Source organism: Meriones unguiculatus, chromosome 3 (genome assembly GCF_030254825.1).
Source record: "Meriones unguiculatus strain TT.TT164.6M chromosome 3, Bangor_MerUng_6.1, whole genome shotgun sequence".
NCBI lineage: Eukaryota > Metazoa > Chordata > Mammalia > Rodentia > Muridae > Meriones > Meriones unguiculatus.
Genome location: NC_083351.1, coordinates 34,917,848 through 34,934,692, shown reverse-complemented (window position 1 = coordinate 34,934,692; position 16,845 = coordinate 34,917,848). Strand labels below are relative to the sequence as shown.

General features: G+C 52.2%; 1 protein-coding gene across 4 annotated transcripts in view; it reads left to right on the top strand.

The window, feature by feature from the left end:
* Nucleotides 1-15,948, top strand: part of Pax5 (paired box 5) — a 184,451-nt gene extending 168,503 nt beyond the window's left edge. For 3 of the 4 annotated variants that reach the window (XM_060379851.1, XM_021645981.2, XM_060379849.1), the window contains 2 exons: nt 3,713-3,799; nt 9,402-15,948. In XM_060379851.1, the coding sequence (XP_060235834.1) occupies nt 3,713-3,799; nt 9,402-9,478 (164 nt within the window). In that variant the 3' untranslated portion in view covers nt 9,479-15,948. The remainder of the gene's footprint in view (nt 1-3,712; nt 3,800-9,401) is intronic. The other variant, XM_060379850.1, reaches the window with a different exon arrangement.
* Nucleotides 15,949-16,845: the final 897 nt, after the last annotated feature.

Here is a 16,845-nt window from a genome sequence, read left to right as displayed (position 1 = left end):
GTGTAGATGGACAGTTGCTTCTGCCACGGCAGCAGCCAACTGGAAGCTCTCCCTGACCTCACCCCTTCCCTCCCCCTGCAGCTTCAACTGTATCCTAGTGCCAGCTAAAACCCTCCCCTCCCAACCCTTATGTACCCTGCTCTGCAGCTGCCTCTGGCGGAGCTTCTCAGAGGTCTCACCATCACAGGTCACCATCACGCTGACTGACCTCAAGCCCCATCTCCAGCTTTCAGCTTGGCCCAGGGCCTCCCTGCCCCCCCACCCGCCTCCCTCTGGTGTTGGGCTCAGTGGACCTAGAAGGTTAAACATACCTTGCCTTTCCAAGCTGCTTTTGTGAGGTTCCTGCAAAAAACAAGGTGCCCCTCAGTGTGAGAGAGTGGTGTTGAGGAGGTGGGAGCCTCAGGCCTACCCCAGAGGAAAGGCATTAGTCACAGCTGAGGAGTGAGGAGCTATAGCGGTGGTGCTCTATCTACGGGTCGCGACCCCACGGCATCACATATCAGGTGTTTACATTAGGGTTCAATATCACAGTTATGACGTAGCAACAAAGTAATTGTGTGGTTGGGGGTCACCACAATCTGAGGAACTGTTTTAAAGACACACAGCATTAGGAAGGCTGAGAACCACTAGGCTACTGCTCCGTCCTTTGACAGATGAGAAACAGGCAGATGTTTTAAAGACAAGCAAGTCCAGGGCCAGGGACAGGAACCTGGCCTTGGGGCTGTGTTCTGGCCTGAGAGGGAACGTTTCACAACTGAAATGCCAGTTCATTAATCTTGTGAGCGTCACGGGGTCGCTGGGAGGTTTCGTTTGACTTTGGATGCCGAGGAAGTCTTGGTGACTGATGGGGAAACATTCACCATAGCAGATGTATTGCCCCTTCTCTGAACCCACTACAGCACTGCGTGAGCTTTGCAGTGGCCCCAACTTTACAGAGAAGGAAACTGAGGCACAGAGGAGTTGAGTGAACCTGTGGGAGTTCCATGAAGCATGGCTCCACATCCTTGCCCCTGAGCCAAATTGATCAAAGACTGCGGCATATGCCTGGTCAGTCTGGTGTTCCCTAACCAGCTTTGGTACTGTGTGGACCAGATCTGTGGATAGCCTCACTGGCAGTGAGATCCTGGCTTCTGTACTCTGTCCATGACTGGCTTACTATATAGCACTTCAGATAATCAGGCACCAGTGCGGAGTCCCCAGCAGGTGGCTGGGCAGCCCCTGGGTCAGCCTATGTCCCTGAGATAACCGAGATCTCCCTGCCAAGGGTGTACTGCTCTAACAGGGCACACCACCGGACAAGGACTCGGGAGCCCCCCTCACCATGACTCTGAGAGCATCAGGTGGGCTTCCTGATAGCTTTGTTTCCTCCTGGGCACAGCGAATCAGACATTGCTTTAAATCTCAGCCACAGTAGACGCCACAGCACACCCCTGGCCATGGGAGCGGATAACAGAAGTCGTGGTAGCCTTTATCCAAGTTAGAGGTCCACTCAGTCCACTCGGTAACGTGTCCAGGCTGACCTAGGAGTTTCGTTCATTCACTCATTCATTCATTCATTTATCTCTCTCCTCGCTCACTCACAATTAGTCATCCATGCACGCTAGATGGATGCCAAGCCTGGTGCTGAAGCTTGGGATCCAGACATAAACAGGCAAAACTCTGTCCCCCAAGGAGTTTTCAGCCTCGTGGAAGAGACAGATAATTAACAAGATGAGCATGATGAACAAGACAGGTTGGAAAGTGATAAGCTCTGTGGAACAAACCATGGCAGGACAGAAGGATGAGCTAGTCAGGGGAAGCATCCCAGTGAGGGCCTCTCTTGGCCGGAGCCCAGGAAGGGGGTAGGAGAGAGTTTCAAGGACTCTGTGACATGGGAATACCAATGACCTATTGGACACCATTGTCTGCAGGAAACCAGGTATATGTTTAGGAGCGACCAGGGCACAAACCTGCAGAGCCAGATGCTTCTGTGTGTGGGCACCCCACCCAAGGCAAGGCCAATGAGACCTTGGTGGTGCTCACTTAGGCGCCATCCAGGCTCTGGAATCTAGAGGGTTTGCAAGCTGCTTATGAGCCTTCGCAGGCCCCCGAGGGTCCGTGCCAGCTCACTCCAGCCGAGTGGCCCTAAGGCGGGCCCAGAACCCAGAGGAACTCAGAGAGGCTTCCTGGAAGAGGTGGCCTGGCAGTAGGAACAATGGTGCTAATCAGGAATAGGCCAGGCACGGCGTTATCAGGATGTGCTTCCAAGAGCCTTGCAAGAATGCTGTCACCCTACTCCAGACTGCTCTATCTCCACCTCCCCCTAACCTGCTTCCCAAAGAGGAGGAGGAGGAAGAGCTCGGGAGGGGGGAGGCACTGTAGCGCTGATGGATATGCCCAGGCTATGCAGCCAGCACTGTCACCACGCTCTCCCTCTCTATGCCGGAACCTGACACCCTGACCACTGAGGCATAAAAAACAGAGAATTGGAAGGCTCAGCCTGTCAGGCTGGGAGTGGCCCCCAGAGAGGCCTGAGCAGGAGCGTGTGCGTGTGTGTGTGTGTGTGTGTGTGTGTGTGTGTGTGTGTGTGTGCGCGCGCGCGCACGCGCGTGAATGTTCTGCCTGTGCTTACCTAAGAGGTGGGAGGAAGACTGGTTTCTTCCAAAGCCTTTTGCCCTTTGGCCTTTGTACGTTCCCTTTAGGGGGATCATGGAGTCATGCTTGGCCGCAGGTAGTCTCCTAGGACCGTGTAACTCCTGTCATCTCCAACAGGGCAGGGCCTTACCTGGGGGCTTAAGAAAACCATTCAATGTTCCACTGGCTTTCCGTGCATGCCCTGCTGCAAAGCCTCTGCTAGGCATAGCAGGCTCTCGCACACTCAGTGTGGAGGGCGGAGAACCCAGTCTGCCCTCTGGGGCCCCAGCTCTGGGGAGGACGGGGAAAGAAATGGGCAGAGTCTACTAGTACAAGCATGAAGGGACAGAGTGTGAAGCTGGCCTAGACGGCAGAGGAGAATCCCCTGGGCACCCCAGGAAGAGCCGGGGGTGAGTGGCCAGCTCCTCAGGCTGTGGGTGTGAGTGACCTGTCCTCTGGGCCCAGCCTACCCTCCCTTCTCCCACGCTCACCTCCCAGGGCTGCCTGAGTGCACCCACCACCATCAACAGCTGCTTTCTCTCCACTGCCTAGAAGACACCCCTTTTTTGTTTCATCAGCATTTAGCCTGTCCCTTCATGTCAGCAGGGTGCTGTCTGCGTTCTCCAGACACGTGGGGTAGCCTTGTGTCTCATGTCCCTGCCTAGCCGGCTGCCCCTGGCACAGTCCCCCTGAATTCATAATGCAGAGGGTCCACACTAGAGCTGAGGGCATGGGGAATGGAACCAACCCACCAGAGTCCCTTAGGAGCCTCAGCCAGTGCCAGTGATGCAGCAGGCTAGGGCTGGACTCAGGCAGGAGTACCAAGGGAGACCCCACCCCGCACATGCTGGCTCTGTGGCTTCCAATCCAATTGGTACAAAGTGCTTTGGGGTGAAATAGACAGCTCACTGTGTGGGAGCATAGCCCCATATGCTGTGCTTGGTCGCCATGGGAGAGTTAAGCGCCAGCAACATTCAGTATGTAAGCTGACTCGAACCCACAGCCTTTTCTGCACCTGAATTAACGTTTGCCTTCTCTCTCTCTCTCTCTCTCTCTCTCTCTCTCTCTCTCTCTCTCTCTCTCTCCCCGCCTCCTGCAGGGAGTGAATTTTCTGGGAGTCCCTACAGCCACCCTCAGTATTCCTCCTACAACGATTCCTGGAGGTTTCCCAACCCAGGGTTGCTTGGTGAGTACTTATTTGTGCGGTCCATTGGTCCTTGGCTGCCCTATTTGGATGCCTCATTGGGCCATGGTCCCTCTTAGGACCTGGTCATATCTTTCCCCATGCGTGTGAAATACGGGACCTTTTATGGTGGTCACAGTGCCGTTAATGCCGCTGCAGCTCATGGGGGTGGAAATGTGAGGGAGAAAAAAGGTAGGAAAAGTGCTTGCCTGTGAGTAACTCATATTTCTTAAGAACCACTAAATACAGTGAAAATTCCATAAACAAGAGGCAATGAAAATACAAACTTGCATTGATTGGTGCTGGCTCCCTGGAAAACTGTCTTGTTAAGGGCTCTGAGGCCCACTGATTGATTAATGACATCTGCTATGGGCATCATTGGTGCCAGCTCCATTAGGAACCAGATGCCCTCTGGCTTGCCAAGGTATGCTGTTTAGAGCTCAGCTGGTGTCTAACTTCTATCTGAAGTTCACAGAACGTCCATGGCTGGAGCCAGCCTGGTCTATGAACATCATCAGTATATTTTCACACATGCACAGCAGACCTAACTGACCTCCAAGGATCAAGAAGAGTCCTTTGTTTTGTTGACCTAACCCTACATGAAGCCATCCGATGAGTGCACACCAAAGTTGCAGTGACTTAAAACAGGGGCCCTGGATGCAGGCATCATCACCACATTCCATGTGGAACCCCCAAGCAGCTTGCAGGTTACAATACCCTCTCTACAGTCAGCCAAGGATGCTCTACTTCGAGCAGTGAAAGGAGAGTGGAGGAGCCTTTGAGACTTCTCCAGCCTGTCTGTCTGCATTAACAAGGCCTCGCTCAGTGAAAGCCCGCTGATTCCTCAAATCCTTAATTAGTTTAGGACCAAGAACCTCGCAGAAAAGCAGTAACCTGATGTCTGCACATTCAAGTCGCCAAACCCCAGGCCTTGATTCCCTCCCCAATCTGGCTTTAATTAAGACGGACACATGGCATGGATGCCACACCTCTCACTACACTGGAGCTGCATGTGGGATATGCTCTTGGGACCCTGAGCTACCCCAAGCATCCTGGTGTGTTGTGGACAACTGTAACTGTAATAGGGGACATGCCAACTAGGATTCCACATCCCTGTGTGAGGGAGAGCTCCAGCCTGCCTTACAGAAGACTCTGAACTCTGGTTAGCTCTGGTTTCCCAGAGGACTTAAGTCTGTAGGTCAGTGTCTTCTCTTTTGATTGGTCAAAATTATTTTAAGCAAGTGTCTCGGCTGCTGTCTCCCCTTGACATGAGAACAACCATGCCTTCCTGCGGGTGTAGCGGAGAGGTCGTAGGTGTGTAGCCCAAGCCCAGGAGTTTCTCCTGGAAATCTCCCAGTCTCCCTCCAACTGAGCTCTGGTCCTAGTACTACAAGGAGAGACACAGGGAATATGGCTCAAAGGAAGGCTTGGGCCTGTGGGAATGGCTCTTTTTGAGGCCACACTGACGCAGGGCTTCTCTATGTGACTTCATGCCAAGGCAGCATAAGAAGGCCAGAAATCCAGCCCACGGGTGATGCAAAGCCCTGCTGAGAGAAGTCACAAAGCAACCCAGAGATTAGCGGTGACACTCACTTCTGGGGATTCAAAGGGTGCTGCAGTAGGGAGGGAACCTCCCAGTGGTGAACTCTGAACCAGGCTGAGAAGTTTGGAACTGATTGCAGGGTAGTGACACGTCCACTGGGATGGGAGTGAGGAACTAAAGCTCTCCTGCTCAAGCCTGAGGAAAAGCCGGTCAGTTCACAGCCCATAATGTCAGGCTCTGCCCTCTAATCTCACAGGCTGGGGGAGGAGCCTCAGTGTACCTGTGCTAGGTGGGCTTTCAGGAGGCCTAAAGAGAGGGTAGGGAAGAGGAAGCAGAATCAAAACTGCCTATCTACGTGAGAATTTACCAGTTCTACCAGACAGGGGAACGCTCCCCGAGGGTCATCTCATGTTATCCTTTCAAAAGCTCTCTATATGTGCGCCATCCTCGCATCTCTGAGGAACAGAGAGGTGAGGCTCAGAAGGGCAGACTCATTCACCCCAGGTCACCCAGAGCCTGTGTCTTTAGGCAGTGTGTCATGGGGTTCTCTCAAGATCCCTAACCAATTCAGTCTGAACAGCTACAGCTGGGAGAGGAGCTTGTGCCCCTTTAGAAACAGGTGAGAGCCTGACGCACTCAAGTCTTGTGAGTGATGAGGTCAGCAGGCTTAAGATTGCTAACAACAAAATCCAGTCTGACTAATTTAAGCAGAAACATATTTAGTAAAGAACAGCAGGGGTTCCCAGAAAGCCCAGGCAGGGTCAGTAGATGGCATGGGACACAGGACTAGGAATACAGCCAGCTGCCCTGCCGGGCTGCGCTGCTGTAACTGTCCCCATTGTTGCTGGCTGCCACCCACCAGTTACGCCACCATTCAGCTTTCCCTAGGTGCTTGACAGCGTGTTCCCAGCCACCACTGAGACACAGAGGCCTTTGGCACCTGTTCCTAGTGAATGGAATCCCCCAGACCATTCCCTCAAGTCGCTTCCTTCCCCACCTATGTCCAAAGCCCCAGCAGCAAGGGAAGCTGGGAAGACGAGTCAGAGGCTGGTCCATGCCACAGGAGAAGTGCCAACACAAGAGGACTATGAAGCATGAGAAATGGCTCGAGTCCATAACCTGGATCTACCCAGGCTATCCACCAGCCTAGACCTCAGTTGGTCCAGGGGTAAAATGAGGCCGGTTACCACAGCAGCCTCTCACACAGGCTCTTAACAGGAGGCCCTCGAGGTGTGGGCTCTGAATCCATAGGGACCCTGCTTGTGTGTTGATGAAGACACGTGGCCCACCTGAGCCCAGCCGGCTCCCATCACGCACCCTGCTCCCATTGTGCAGGCCCTGCCATAGACTTCTCCGCGGTTTGGCCAAACAAATCCCAAGGGTTCAGTCTAGAAAGACCCAGTCTGATGATCTCTCTGATTTGGGGTGAAGAAGGCCAGGAATGTGGTAGCCTGTCCTGTGTTTCCTCAGGCTCGGGTGAGCCCCTGAAGGCATATCCACAGCTCACTCCTCCCATGCAGAGGTAGCCTTGCACAGGTCCCTCAGGTACCCTTGCTGACCCGGCTGAAGCCTCGTTTACCAGCACAGTCAGAATGAGACCAACAGTGCTGTCCCCAGCACCTCGTCCTGTGAGGTCCCCCAGGCTAATGAGGGGGGGTAGGAGAGCTGGCAGCAGAGAAGCTGGCCATGGTCAATCAGGATTAGAATAGGGGTGCCTGTGGTCGCTGTAAAGGGATTAGAGAGGGAACCAGCCCTGAGCCAGCCTGGAATGACGGTGTCAAGAGGTAAATTGATGATAATGTGAATTAGAGAGGAAAAATGACAGAAGGAAGGACAAGTTTATTCTAGATGGAAGGCTAATGGGCACCGGGAAGACAGAGTGCTTTGAGAACTGATGTTTTCATTTTCTGTGGTAAATCAAATCCTCAGCCAAGGCCGCCACCCGGGCTGGCTAAGCCCTGCGGGGTGGACAGAACTGTGAAAAGGAGCTGGAAATCTCACCATGGGGCTTCTGGAGCCTTTTCCTCTACTTCTTGCCCCTTGTGGGCCCTTGGCAACCCCTAGGGTTTTCACATCCTTGTATAATCCCCAGAGCTGCAGGGAATGAACCCCAGCTTCACCCCACAGAGGAAGAGGCAGACAGATTCCTGAGTCAGGGCTGGAGTGGAGAGGTGACCTTGAAAGCAGCAGGAGACTGTCTTTGGGGAGTCTTCGGTGTGGGATGCTTGCCTTGTGGAGCAGCAAGCAGAGGCACCTCATTATCACTTCCTGGGTCCCAGGAGGCTGAGGTCCAACGCTAAAGTGCCCTCCAACGCTACTGCACATGAGGCATGGGTTTGGCCAAGCCTCCTCATTCAGAAAACAGGCATGATAAGAGTTCATATCTGGTAAGAGTTAACAGATGTAAGTCCTCAGATGAGAGGGACCACTTCCACAGCGCCCTCACGCTTGGCGCCCTTTTAAAGATGAAAACAACTGAGGTCTGTGGGAACAAAGTTACTTGCCTTTCACCGAGACATGGTTGGGCCTGTGAAGAAAACCCTACAGCTCAACCCCTAGTTAGGGTATCTGGGAGAACCGTCAGGGTCAGTTTGAATTTGAGTGAGACTCCAGAACAAATCCCAGCTGATTCATCTGGGAATTAGGCTCACTAGGCCCACCCTAACAAGACTGGCTCTAGATCCCCAATTTCTGTCTACTGCAATGAGCCTGTCCCTCCAGCACTGGCTTTGAACTGTCTTGTGGTAGATGAACCCCTCACCAAGCGTACATCTTGGGTTCAGGGCCAGGCTCCAGCACTGAGGGGTTTTGTGATGCGAACCGGTTTTTATTTTGCTGAACACCCGTCTCTTCACTGTGAAAGATTTGAGGCTCTAAGCTCTGTGGTTCTGAGAATCCAGCCAGAATCTTGGACCCCCCAGCTCCTCAAGTCCCTGAAGAACGGTTTTAGTATAGACAGGACTTTTGGTAGCTACTGCAGAGAATGTACCCAAAAGCAGAAAACAGTCCAGAGGCATGAGAGGAACCCAGGGACCGCTCTGTCCTGAGGTCACAGGAAGGGGCTTTATCTCAATGTCCATGCCCCAGCCCAGACCAATCTCACTTTCTGTCAGTGGTCATCAGAGCTTTTCTAAAAGCCCAGCTTCTCAGAGCACAAACTTCTTTTAATTTTTTTTCCCCCAAGACAGGATCTCATTATGTAGGCTGGCCTCCAGCTCTTGGCAATCTTCTTGCCTCAGGCTTCCAAGCCATGGATTATACATGTCAGCTAACATGCCTGGGTCAGATTCCCTTTAGCTGGAAAACTGGGGGCAAATGACAAGGCCAGAGCCTAGCCCCTGCCTATTTATCTTCTCCGTCCTGGGATGGGGGGTGCACAGAGGAGAGAGGTGATTATACCACATGGCTTAACCTGTGAAGGAAAGTAAGCTCAGAAGAGAGTCTTCCCAGAGGAGGAGAGCAGGGCCCTGGACTCGAAAAAGGCCTAGACAGGAAATGGGCACAGGCCGAAAACTCCAGGCAAGAGTCCTGAGTCCGATAAAATGGGGTCACCGGCCCTGCCACCTACATTTGAATGAGATGACCCATGTAAAGATGACTCATGCACAAAATTTGGGCATGGTGTGGAGTATGGCTGGGAGTAGTGGGGAGTATGGTCAGTGAGCCCAGAGAGGCTAACCAAAGCTTGACCACGGGGTACTTGTCAATCAGATGAAAACCTAAAGACGTCATTCTTGTAGATAAGACCTCAAACACTCTTACACACAAGGTCCTGAATAATTTAGGCTTTGTGGTCCCCAGGGGCACCTACTCAGTTCTTCTCAATAACATGGAAGCAGACAGAAGCCACGCAGAAGGAAGCGAGGCCACGTGCAGCAGCCAGGATAAAACCCAGGCACCTCAGTCTGCATGCAGGTATAGGTGGCCCTGATTAGACTCGCAGTTCAGGGAAAAGATGAGGACAGAGGTCTTAGGGAGCATGCACAGTGCCTGAGACAGAGGTGGGGAGACTGGTGATAGGGGACTCCAGGCTTGACCCCCGTGCCCTCTTGTGTCTTCCAGGCTCCCCATACTATTACAGCGCCGCAGCCCGGGGAGCCGCACCACCTGCCGCAGCCACCGCCTACGACCGTCACTGACCCTCAGAGCCACCTGGGCGCCGAGCACTTGCATTGAGGGAGGCAGCCTCCCAACCCCCAAGACAGACAGAGGGGTCCGACGCCTGCGTCTCCCACCCCTCCCGCACACACTTGAAGCACCCTCCCTCCCTTTTTTTCTGCCTGGGATCCAGGTAGGGCTGTTGGACTACTCCGTGCTTGTCCATTTCAAGAGTCAGCTTCTCCCAGCGGTGGCAGGGCCTCCGCTGTTCCGAAGACCACCGCAGCCAGGCCCTGCCTGCCTCAGATGCCTGACTGTCTGACCATCTGTGCGGTTCAGCCACTGCAGGCCTGGAAAGGAGAGCTAGCTTTTGTTGCTCCACAGCGCCCGTGTAAATACTTTCTTGCTTCTCTATGGGCCTGAGGGTCTAAGGGAGCAGATCAGCCTACCCACAATGCATCACAGGACATCTTCCACCCATGCACAGAGGGTCCTCTCTGCCCTGGTGCCCTGTCAAGGATCTCAAAGCTGTCTTTGAAACTGACGGTGCCTGCGCGAGGATGCCTGTCCTCTGGTCACCCTGCTTCTCTGATGTCTAGAGGGCCCACTGGTGGTCATCGTGCAATTTTCCCCTGAGGTTTCCCCCAAGAGGGATACGCTTCAGGGAGACACCCTGGCTTCTTGCCTCCTTTCTGTGGAGCTACCACAGCATCGACAGTCCTTTTTTCTTAATCAAGGACCTTCAAGAGACTGTCTGGGACGTTCCTCAGCTGCTGTTCTACAGTAAGAGGTTATCCAAGTGCTGATGGCATTGTGACTCTGCATGATCAGAAGATCATCTGACCCAGGCCAGGGACAGACCTGAGGCTCCCCCAGATCCCCCTGGCCCCTAGAACCACCAAACTGAATATGTTTTCTGAGGCATGCCCAGGCTCAAGTCACTTTGGACATCAGCCATGGACATTTCACTCAACGACTGTCCTCTGGGACTGCAACAACTGGATTCTGGGCAAGCCTGTCCCAGACACAGAGACAATGGCTAACAGAAAGGACTTGTCCCTGCACTGAGGGCCAGCACATCCTGCAGGCATCAGGACCGAGCTTCCTCACACACAGCCCCACCCACCCCTGGCAGAGCAGGGCGTGTGTCTAGGTGTGGAGGTGCTGGGGATGGTGGCAGGTGCCTGACTTACACCAAACAGGTCAACCTGTTGCTCCAAGGGGTGGAGATGGAGGTCACTGTGGGAAAGGCAGAGGAATGTGTGGGAGACAGAGGCCGGGCTAGGGGAGGAACAGGACAAGCAATGAGGCAGGGGTGACTTGGAGGTGGGTCTGAGTCTGGGGTGCCCAGTGACACAATTTCTCATCTGGAACCTCTATTCTCTGCATGGTCCCTCTTGCCAACTCAGAATGGCAGAGGAGAACCCCTGTCTAAACTAAGGCTGAATTATAACAATGACGGGGAACTTGACCGTTTCATGTGACAGTGTGCCTAGGGCCTGCTGTAGCTGAACTGTGGGGCCTCAGACCCTTTACCTCTCTGATCCTCTGCTGAACTAAGAACAGGCTTATCTCACTATTGTCCCTTCCTCCCTTCCTCCCAGGGAGCAGTGGCAGTGACAGGGTCACCTGTGTCAGGGCCTCACTTTTGAATAAGTATGTGGGGTCTTGCCAATGTTCCAATCAAATGTAAAACAAGAATGAGAAACAGAGGAGCTTTCAAAAAGACCTGGTTTAGTCCCCTAAGGAGAACTGAGGCCCAGCTTATGGAAGCCCAGAACCAGACAGGGAGACAAAACAGACCTCCTCCCCATGTGTTCTGTGCCTCAATATCCCCATAGTGGGGCAAAAGAAGAAACTGAAGTTCAGTGAAGTGGAGTCCCCAAGCCTTGACTGGCAGAGGTAGGGGTGTGGGACTTAGTCCCCCCGACTTCTAACACATGGTGATCCCTGTCACCTCTATCTCTCCCTGGGAGAGAAGGTATCAGTGAAGACGGCAAGAGGTGCTGCTTGTCCCAGTACTCCAGATTAGGCTTCCAAACTAGTAGAACTGCCAAGAATCCCTGTCACCAGGCCAGAGCAAAGCCTGTGCACTCGAAGCAGGCTTGGTGGAACTTGCTAGGCAAAGGAAGGTAGCCAGAGCCCCAGCCCACATCCAGGAGCTGGGTGACCAGCCTCCAGCCTCCACTTGTCAGCTAAGGAAGGAGAAGGCTCTGTCCGCACTCCTGTTTCTCTGTCCCCTGCCACTGTTCTCGTTGTAGTGATGTTCACCCTGCCCTCCTCGCAGTTTCAAGCTTCTGGCACGAGGGCAGCCCCCCTCCCAGCCAGCTGCTTCATGCACACGCCCTCCTTCCTCAGCAAAGCCCACCCTGATCCACAGAGGCTCCCTCCCCTGTCTCCTGGCCTTGCCCCTGTAAGGAGCTCCATCTTTCCTCTCTCACCTGAGGTGCTGCTGGTCCTCACATTAGAATCTGTATTAGACAACCCCGTGGTTCCTGGGATGCCAGGTAGAAGCACAAGAGCACAGAGGCTCGTGGTTGTTTACACACACTGCTCTAGCCAGCTGCTGGGATGCAGGTGCGTGTGTGCATTCTCACATTTGCACACCCGCCCTCTCCAGCCAGAACTCTCACACCGCGGATGCACAATGCCAGAGAACCCAGAACGCAGTCTGGGGCTTCACCGGCTCCATGGCAGGAAGCCTGGGCATTCCTCCACAGGCCTGCTCCCCCATAGTTCTGTTGGAACTTTGTGAGAAGGGATATCTCATACCATTTGTCCCGCTCCAGCCTGAGAAGTTGTGATGCTATAGAAACCCACCGCCCCTTTGCTAAGGCACCTGCTCAGAGGTCGTGCCTTCACAACTGGACACTGTGCTTTGGATTGCTCCCCTATCCCATGAGGCAAAGACACTGACATTCGGGGCTCACTTTGAAGATACAGGTGAGATGAATCCTTAGATCTCTGAAGCACATCCTTTGCCCACAGAGTTGAGACCCCATCATAGAGTGCATGGCTTGAAGACAGACACCCCTCAGCCCTCCAGAAGTCCCCAGACCTACAAAGAGGAAAGAAAAGATGGCGCTCAGAAGCTGGCCCAGTAACTGGAAGGGTCTGGGGGGACTGGCGGCCTTGCTGGTCCTGTGAACACTGAAACTTTCAGTCTTTACCTAAATTCACATGAACACTTGCTGCGGAGTCTTTCCCAGCTGGACCCTAAGGCTCATAGGACAGTGTGTCCAAACCTGTGCCATGGTCCGTGGCAGGGCCTAGACGTGAATCTGACTCTCAGAAAATAAGGCATCAGTGCCATGAGCCATCCATTTCCTTTCTGTTTCCTCTGCCCTTTCTACTTTGGGTTGAACTATGACAATGCACAGGGGCGCCTGGCCTAGAGTCTGGGCTATCCATAGGCCCAGAAAAACGTAGATCTGAGGCCAGCCAGGTAGTTCAAATCCACCCTCTACGCAAGGCACAAAGCAGCAGGGCTTGGCCCAGATTGTCCCATGAATGGCATCTCAATAGTGAAAAATTTTAAACACTCTGTTGGCCAAAAGAAAAAGATGTCTATGAGCTGAATCTGGCCCATCAGCCACCTTCTTGTGAGCTACAAACAGTCTTGTCTGGAGGCCTTCCATTCCTCTCATTCTTTCATGAACCCTTGGAGATGGGAGCAGGGTGAGAGTTGTGTGAACTGTCTGGGCTTTGGATGTGGCAGAGAGGCAGCTCCGCGCTGGGTAGGAAGGGAGCCACCGGTTTTCTGTGTATAGGGCCCCAGATGTGGCCACAGGGCACTGAGGGATGAAATCCCTTTATGAGGTGTCAGGCTCCGGAGTGGTTGACCTGCCTTTGGCAGCCTCAGCTCTATCCACCCCCGTGTAGGTGACATTTCAGCTAGAATTTAACTCCAAGCCATGGGTAGCAAATCTGAAAAACAAACCAAGCACTCCCAAACAAATACCAGGAACAAGTGACACCTGACACGCTGTCTCTCAGGAGTCCCTGCACAGGCCAAGCAGGCTAGAGAAGGCTGACCCCATAGGTCTCTGAGTTAGACCAGCTCCATGGCGGTCCTGGCCTTGTCGACCACCTGGACTCTGCCTGTGATGGTTTCCAGGCACACGCTGGTGCACCTGGATAAATTTATTCCTTTAGTGCTTTAACCTACAAGAGGTCCAAGGCAGGCGCATTTCATAAAAGAAAACAAAATACATGATAGGAGACTTGGACAGTCAGGCCACGACTCCTCGCCTGCAGTCTGCCCTACCTCCTAGTGGCCCCTTCCACCCCCTGGCCCTTGTTGTCCCTGGACCTCAAGATTCCTTTTTGCATATTCATGAGGGAGCCACAGAGCTGATCCCCACTTCCCTGCTGTCAGCTCAGGCTGTTCCTGCGGTGGTGGCCAGGCCCCCAAGGGCCAGCGCGGAGCACACAGTGAGTGCCTTGCACAGGTGCTGTCCTGACGCAGATGCACAGTCTATAGAGTGAGCTGCATGCTGGGAGCCGCAGACACCCATCTTCCTTTCTGTCTTTGGTAATTCCTCAGCACTGAGGTCCAGTTCCTGGACACTTCCAGGACCAACAGGGAACTTGTATCCGATCATGGCCATTCATGGGGTTCAATCCAGAGGTTTCAATTAGTACAGTCTCCAGATGAGGCTGAACACAGCCGCCAGTACGTCCGGAGACTTCTGCCCACACCTTAGACTCCTGAGCAGCACCAAATTGCTGTTTCTGTCCTCACTGTGGGGATGTCAAGGCATTATGGTGGGATCAGGATCAGCCTGGACAGCTTTGAGCATGGAGCAGAGAGGGGAGAGAGGAAAACAGCATGAGGGATTAGGGACTTGGCAGTTCTGTGTCTCTCACTGACCCTAAGGCCTGACTTCAGGAAGCCAACCTGTAGTCTCACGTGCCCAACCTGGGTTCACTCACCTGCTAAGGCTGCTGAATGTTGGGGGGTTAGTCCCCCAAACCACCATGCAGATGGCATCTCCAAAAGCACCATTAGGAACAAGTGATGATAGGTTTTTGATTTACAAATGGTGCAGTTCCCTTAGACTGGAACAGAAAGAAACCATTTAATGACCCCCTTGTTTCCAAGCATGGATACATTTTAATGAAACTATTTTATTGTATTTGAGGAAATGGAGAGTTGAACATTCCAACCAGTCCACAGCAAGTTAATTGCTATAAAGTGAGAAAGAAAATAAATTCCGAATCTATTTTAAACATCCTGCAAAACTCAGAGCCTCCGAGTCAGGCCTTCCTCACCATGCTGCATGGACAGAGAATACATGCACCACACACACACACACACACACACACTCTTATACACAGTCACACATTCACACACACTCATACACACGGTCATACACTCACGCACTAATGCTAGGACATGAACCTCAGAAGAAGGACTGAATCTCCCAGTGCCAGTTCTTGCTGACTCTCCTTGCCGTCAGTCACAGAAGGCGAGTAGACCCAGCAGCAGCCTGTCCCGGGGCTCAGGAAGGTAGATCTGGCCACCAGCCCCAAGCCACCAGCCCAGTGTGGAGAGTGGGCACGAGGGGCCCGATGCTGCCAGCATGCTTTTCCTCTGCCTGGCTGCAGGCTCACCCCCCACCCCCACGGTGGACAGGGGGTGGGGGGTTGACTGGAGTGTGGCCCTGGCTGCTGCTGGACAATGCTGCCCTGGTTTGTCACCCTCTAGTGGCCTTCAGACATTGAGTATTTGTTGAAATGCAGATTACATTCCAGTGGAACTGCCAGGAAGACATGTGGGTTTTGCTTTTCATTCTTTTAGATGGTTTTAACTTTGTCCTAGGGACTGACCCTTCCATCATCAAAGAAATGCATATCTACTGATCTACCGTATCCGCCAAAGTTTGTGATGCCTGCATAGACGCTTGTTAAAAAAAATATACAAAAAAAAAAACAACAAAAAATAAATAAAACCACACAATTGAATTGCCTTTGAAAGTGGGAGACAATCTGTCTCCAACAGGTTGAGAAACAAAAAGCTTCTTTAAAGTGTGTATGTTTTATATTTTTTTTCTAGTAGAACTGACTTGAAATATTGGTGTTTTTTTTCTTAGTGATGTGTGTTGCTTTTGTGTGTGATAATATTTGAATGTAATTACAGCAGTGCCAATTTGCCAAAGATGTTGGACATATTTTTCTTTTGTTGGGGGAAGGGAAAGGGCTGAGGGTGGGACTTGGGAGGAAACTGGGATGGGATACTGGTTTACTTTTTTTTTTTTTTAACTTTTTTTCATGTCAAACCTGGGATTTGTGGATTTATTTTAAGTTAAATGGTTGACCGCAACACCTTTGCTTTAAATTAGCTGGAGAAACATGCAATAAGGTTGGCGTAGTTTCAATATCTGTGTCTTTTCATGAGTGACTGTTCCTTGTGAAGAATTGATTTTATGTAACCTTTATGTGAGATAATTATTTGTAAATATTTGCCATAATTTTATTGGTTCCTAAAATAAAAGTAATTTTTTAAGTTCAGAAAACAGTTCGATCTTATTTTTTTTTTTACTAATTCAGGCCTGATCTTTGACAGGTTTGACTAAACCACAAGGACAGCTTGAGGGCTTTTGGGTAAATTGGGGTCAGAAACAAATTTAGACGCCCAGTGTATAGGACTGCATATGTGATAGAAGGGGCAGATCCTGCCTTTGAGGAACTCCAGGCCTGTTAGCTGGGTGAGTAATGAGTGACATCACCACCACACACATACACACACACACACACACACACACACACACACACACACCCTGTGTCACTCAGCGTGCCAACTTTTACTATGCTCTTTAACCTCAACTTCTTCCACTTAGAAACAATCAGGACTACCCACATCGTCTGTTCTCTTTGTCCGTTCATTTATTCAACAATTGATTGAACATCTATCCTATCCCCATGACATCAGTAAACAGAGCAATCGAGAACCCGGCTCACATTAGACTCATAACCCAGTAATTTGGCAACACTGAGTTAACACAGGTAAATCACCGAGTGGGTGCCATGTGCTGCACCTATGCTTTTAACCTAAACCCGGAGCAAGTTTCCTCAAACCTAACATGTGTGGGTACTGACAGCTCAGCTCACACCAGAACACCTTGCCCCTAGTCTCCAAAGTGTAGCTCTGTCTGACCTGAGCTCAGTTGTGTTCCACAGTCCTGAGAAGAAACCTTGTCCCCAAAGCTGCATGGGAGCCAGAGGTGGCTTTCTTCTTCATCAGGGGGCAGGGCAGCTGTCTGTAGACTTGAGCCATGCCCCTGCCAGGCTATGTTAGTCTGCAAGGGCAGGCAGGGACCGCTGTGCCCCATGGCACAGTGTGTGCTACTCAGTAATTGCCAGAGATGGAGTGGGCGAGTGACCACGTGGGGGCTGTGGACTGCGA